Source organism: Sprattus sprattus (assembly GCF_963457725.1).
Source record: "Sprattus sprattus genome assembly, chromosome: 13".
NCBI classification, from domain to species: Eukaryota; Metazoa; Chordata; class Actinopteri; order Clupeiformes; family Clupeidae; genus Sprattus; species Sprattus sprattus.
Window position 1 is genome coordinate 12919808 of NC_137911.1, and position 5889 is coordinate 12925696.

Genomic DNA, 5889 nt, shown 5'->3' on the forward strand with positions numbered 1-5889 from the left:
CTACAACAGCCCCCACCCCCCTTTTTTTTACACACTGACTGCCCTCGCGGTCTAAATCAGTACCTTCCTCACTTCAGCGCCTCTTGGGCTTTAGATTAGGAAAAGAATTAAGAGAAGACCGATTTCTCTGACTTCCTTTGTTCTTCTCCTTTCTTTCGGCCTCAAACCTTTTGAACAGCCGTCTCGCAGCTATGTAGTGAGACAGATTGCAGATTATGATTCATTTTCGGAAGGGGTCTGACGCGGATGTGCAAGAGGACCCTTGTTTCCTCTCCGCCCGACCCCACAAGGCCAGTAATCTAAGGAGCAACACTACCCCCCTTACCCCCGACACCCAAAAAAAAAAGTCCTCACCTCCAACACCCTCCCTCTCTCTCCTCCTCACCACTCTTCATCTCTTTGGGAGACTATGTTAACAGTCTCCGGCAGGAGCTAGAAGATAGACCAGACCAGACCACATCAGATCCAACCAGGGAGGACAGCATAATATGCAGGCCATACGGAGCGGAATGCAAGGCTGCGGTGAATGATAGACCCTCGCATCCATCCCATCTTTGGCTTGGAGATGTTTCTGGGGTCATCTTGTCACGAGCCCCATAGCTGTGGGCTGTGCGCATTGTGGCTGAACAGGGATTCTGCCTTATGTTCAGGCTGCCGCAGCGCAAATGGAAATGGCAGCGAGCTATGTTCTCTCTTGCACAGGAGAAAAAAAAGAGGGCTCTAAAAATGTGTGCATCCGCTAACGGTTTAAGAAAAAAAAGAACATACTGACTCACTGATCTGATGGAACGTTGGATCAAAGGAATCACGAGGTTACTCCTTTTTCATGGGAGGGATATTTGCCTTTTCTCTTAAAGTTTTTAATTTTTTTCTGTTTTCTTTTGCAGTGTGTTGTGAACCATTAATTCTAAATCCAAACATCTAAGCCATGTTCGTGTCCTAGACTTGTTGTTTTATTCAAGCGCTTGCCAGATTAGCGGGTCGCGATGTCAAACTAGGGTCACAGACAGAAAAAATCTCCTTGTCTGAGAGATACAGTACCATTTCCTGTTGATTCAGAGGTATTCTGATTTGAATTACAAATTCAAGGGCAGCAAAATGCAACATATAGGTAGCCTTAATGTATCAGGAGAGATCCCTACTAGGAGTCTCACTGAATTCCCTGGACTCAAAGGGGATTAAAGGAATGATGAATTACTTAGTTGAACATTTTGTTTTCGTGTTGGACCATTAAAGGGTGGAAGGGTGTTGTTCTGCTGCATGTTTCTGAATCATAGAAATATAGAAAATTGGACTGAACATGAACACCATTTTTTTTAGTGCCACATTCAAGGCCCGTGTACTTTTCTCTATATTTATCTGAATAATAGCATACTTGAAATGAACCAACCACCCACTGAGCATGTGCTGAAATTACTGGTGTCCTCAGAAGGGAGTTTAGGGAACATTCCGATTGGTGGGAACAATAATGGCCAATTCCTGAAGCTAAGAAGAGCTCGCAGTGTTCTTGAGTCAGGCATCAAAGGGGTGACACGGAGGGTAATCACAGGCAGAGTGTGTGCCGTGTGGAGACATTGCCCAGATGGAGGGTTGTCCATAATGGGACACAAAGCTGGCAAAGGGGAAGATGTAGTGGCAGAAATACTGTAATTGATTTTGTTGCTGATGAAACACTGTTGTTTTTGTTTATTTTCAGCTAATGCAATGTACATGGGCAGCCAAGAGATGAGGATGGTGCTAGAGAGAGACGACGCAACTATCCAGCAGAACCTTAACAAGGTAACAAACATTCCATCACATTTGCATTGCTACATTTTAAACTACTTTTTTAAGTGTTCTTTCTTCTCTAGTCCTGTTGTAGGTCTAGTGAATGTAAAAAAGCTGCAGAGAGGTCAAAATACCATCTGTCCATCTCATCTCTCTGTTTAATCGGAGGCAGAGAAACATTCACCCATCCTTATATGTTCTTTGACTTTACATCGTCTGACACTAATCTTTCCATATTGCGAATTTCACACAACCGAAACTTACAGATCAAACATGTAGATGCCCACCAGACACTGATGACATGCGAACCACGCTGGCATTTACACAGGCCAGATACACACACACACACACACACACACACACACAAAATAGCTGAGGAAAAACCCCGAACCGGAAACGGACCTAAAGTTGCTCCTAAAAAGAAGCGGGAGCTGTGGGTGTGCATACCGGTCGTGATCAAAGGGAACCTGGCACTCACTGAAGATGTTCCAGTGGAGGCAACGACCTCGCTGACCTCTCTACCGGGAGCTGATAACGAGCCGGAGGCTACGTCAGGAGAAACCTATCATCTCCGACAGCTCCACGTGACGGCCCTATGTCACACACACATGCACACACACAAGGGAACGCACACACACCAACACACACACCACAACCCTCTGCCTGCACCAGTCTTTCCCCCTTGTTCCACTCTTTCCGATAGAAGTGCTGGGAAACGCAGAGTTCATTTTTTTTTGTTCTTTTCTCTTTCTCTCGCCGTGGCTTGCGTGTAACGCCCTGTGTCTGATGCTAAGCAGAAGCCGCACACGCAAGCGGGGGAAAGGGTGGAGGGTGTGGCGGGGGTAGCTGTTGATGGCCTGTGGACTTGATCTGTCGTCGCTTAAAAAGGTGATAGCATGGCAGCCTTTCCTATTGATGCGTGCCGTCTCCCTGGCTAACTTCACCCGTCAACGAAAAACTCGAGGGCGCACTCATTTTAAGTAGACGAGGACGGGAAGGGGGGCGGTTGGGAGCATAATGAAAAAGACCAGATAGCTGCCAAAAACATGAAGACTATGGGTTTAGTTTGCAGACTTGGCAGTGACCAGACAGGGCTCTCTGCTAATGTAATTTTGTATATGTTTACTATGATCCATGCTGCTCTGGGACCCATGTGGAGGTGTTGATTATTATATAAACAGCCTCTTCCTACAGCCACCTGTTAGGAGCTGCTGTGACTACGGCATAACACCAGACGATGACTGGAGTCATCGTTTTAGAAGGCACAATGCAGTACGTTAGTAATTAAAGACAGTGACAAAGTTATTTCCTGTTTAATATGTTAACGATTTTAAGATGAAAGATTAAATGGATTCTACTGTTGAATCTCATCTTGATGGCTTGTTTAACTGTACTGTGAGTTTGGAACTGTCTGACTTCCACACATGTACACTGATATCTAATTAAACCAAAGATCGGGATATAAATCATAAGATGGACCTACTGGTAGATGAATCCACAGTGGAGTACAAATATAAACATGCGTAATGTGGAAGACTATAACATCTTTTCACAGCTTAATCTGGAAATGGTTTTTAATCATTGTAAGCACAACAGTTTGATCTCCAATTTGGCTTCTTCCTTTTCTTTTTTCCTACCATTCATCTTCCAGCAACCCCCTTATTGACAATCTTGTCTAAAGACTAAATGGCCTCTTTTCTCCTGTCCACCCTTAAGCTTGTGTTCTACTACGGGGCGACGGATCATTGGTGTCCAGTCCAGTATTACCACGACATAAAAAGAGACTTCCCAACCGGAGACATTCGCCTCTGTGAGAACGGACTTCGCCACGCGTTTGTGCTCGATGCAGGGAAACGTATGGCGGACATGGTCACCGAGTGGCTCCGTTGTGACCTCAAGGAGCTATAACGTTGCTATGGACATTGCGGAACATTCAACATTGATTCAACATTGATTGGTTTAAGATAGATCCTTTGTTCGTGGTAACACTGAATACTACAAAGCTTCTGTTACATTGTAACTATACCATTAAGTACAGTGTACTCAGTAGTTTTATGTTAAGTCTAATATTAGTTTAATGCCATTTTAAAGTACCAGTGTGCTCAATATATTACACTGTACTAACAGGGTCTCAGAAATATAAATGGTGCATTTAAACAGTTTTTTACTCTGATGTCGAAAGTTTACCATCCACATGTAGCAGCATTGCTGTCCCTGTGTACACTTTGCTCCGTGCCGTTTCTGTGGAAATGACTTTGTGCTTTGTGTTTTTGATCAACTCCACACAGTAAGAACAGTCTCATCCACCATCAATGCAGGGTTTGACCTCTTCTTTATTTCTGGAGATGAAGCTGGTCGACACATGCTGCATGCTCACTGTCTGCTGTGTCGTCTGTCATATTACTCTAAGGAACGCACACTGGCTCCTCATGGGGTTTAAACTTTACAGCCATCACGCAGTGCGGCGCACAGCACAAAATTAGTGACTTAAGTTCATGACTTAGAATGAAAGCCTTTATTAATCATAAATTATGAACATCAAAGATCTAACAGTCATTCATTGTTACTCATCTGGCAGGTTTAAATGTAGGTTAATGGCCATTTACGTAGTAATTTTGCTGATTTTCCCCCTTCTTTTCTTTTCTTTGCTTTGTATTTTCCAATACTTGCGTTTGTCCAGAAAACCCATGGAAACCCATGGAAATTTGATAATCGTATGAAAGGCACACTGTGTGGTTTTGAACACAGCTTGACACAAGTCATTTCCTCAGGGTTAAAATGGTGGTCACCGTTTACAACCTGTGGCCTTCTTGTGAACCCCTACCCTCAACTCTGTTGGTTAAAAATACATTTCCAGCCTTTTTTTATGGCCAAATAAAATGAGAAAGGCGCTCATATTAAGCTAGCGGTGTGTGTGTGTGTCTTGGAGGTGATGACAGATTTTTTTGTGACACTTGAGCTGCCAAATGTACTTACTTTTAGTAAAAAAAAAAAATATATGAATTATGTATATCTATGTTGTAATTACTTCCTGGTTAAAACACTGTACAAGATATTTAAGTTGTCATGGACCAATATATAAATTATTATTAAAGATTTTAAATCGCTCTGTGTTGAGGTTAAGTGATCTAATTGCACTAAGTACACTGTACACACTGCCCATACCTGTAGTCCATACCATCAGTGTTCTCAAGAAAAAAATAAACATGTTGTTAAAATTGCTCAGATTTTCTTACATGCAAACATGGCTTTCACCTACAAGGACATCCTTTATCTCCAAAGACATATGACATCGATGGCCGCTATTTGGCCATTGTCATCCCCCTTGAGAGTGTGTTATTGTGATAGAAGTTGCCAACTGGCAGCTCTCTGTTAGAGATCCATAAGGTAGCTTCTTACATGGCACAACTTTATCTTTCTCTGTTTAAGACTCCTGAACGGGCTCCTGATCACCAGGCCCCTATGAGACTCAACTGTGAAGACAAAAAAAAAAACAATGACCAAATATTTTAATGACTTGAGATTTCAACAGAAAAGTAAGATCAGGTCTTTAAACAAACTGCTGTATGTTTGGATAAACAGACCCCCCCAACCTAACCCCCGTCTTTTATACAGTATGTTGTATAGGTTAAGGTTGGGGGCAGAGTCCACGTGCCCGGTTCTGCCACTAGTCTTCAGCTAAGCACACTTTAGAGACCAGTTACGTGTCAGTTAGTGCTGCGCTTGCTTTGGGAGCTGAAGAAAAGGCAATCTGAGGAAGCCACAGCCCTCTAATCTCCCTCCTTGGCCTCATAAAGACGAATGACTAAGCTTCTTAATTAGCTTATTCTTGATTTAAACCATGAGGCAGCGGTATTTCATTCGAAGAAATGTAGTAATCCCGCCTGGGTGGATTGAATTGTGGCAAAGCAAACAAGCTTTACTGTTTTACGTCTCCAGAGAGGGTTGGTCTCTCTTGTGGCGACGAGGAACTCTTCCAGAGAGATTCTGGCTTTTTTTTTTCTCTCCTTCCAAGAAGCATCATCTGCGATGGATCATATTTTTATGTCCATTGTACTATTTTGTTTTGACACCGTAATAGCGTCTCTCATCCTGGCGTCCCCATGAATTTGAAACCGGTGG

At 43.1% G+C, this 5889-nt stretch overlaps 1 protein-coding gene across 1 annotated transcript in view; it reads left to right on the forward strand.

Annotated features, from left to right (window-relative positions):
- ldah (lipid droplet associated hydrolase) overlaps positions 1 to 4795 on the forward strand; it is a 62543-nt gene extending 57748 nt beyond the window's left edge. Inside the window, exons 6-7 of the mRNA XM_080850796.1 lie at positions 1697 to 1779; positions 3484 to 4795. Coding sequence (XP_080706922.1) covers positions 1697 to 1779; positions 3484 to 3675 — 275 coding nt within the window. The 3' untranslated portion in view covers positions 3676 to 4795. The remainder of the gene's footprint in view (positions 1 to 1696; positions 1780 to 3483) is intronic.
- Positions 4796 to 5889: the final 1094 nt, after the last annotated feature.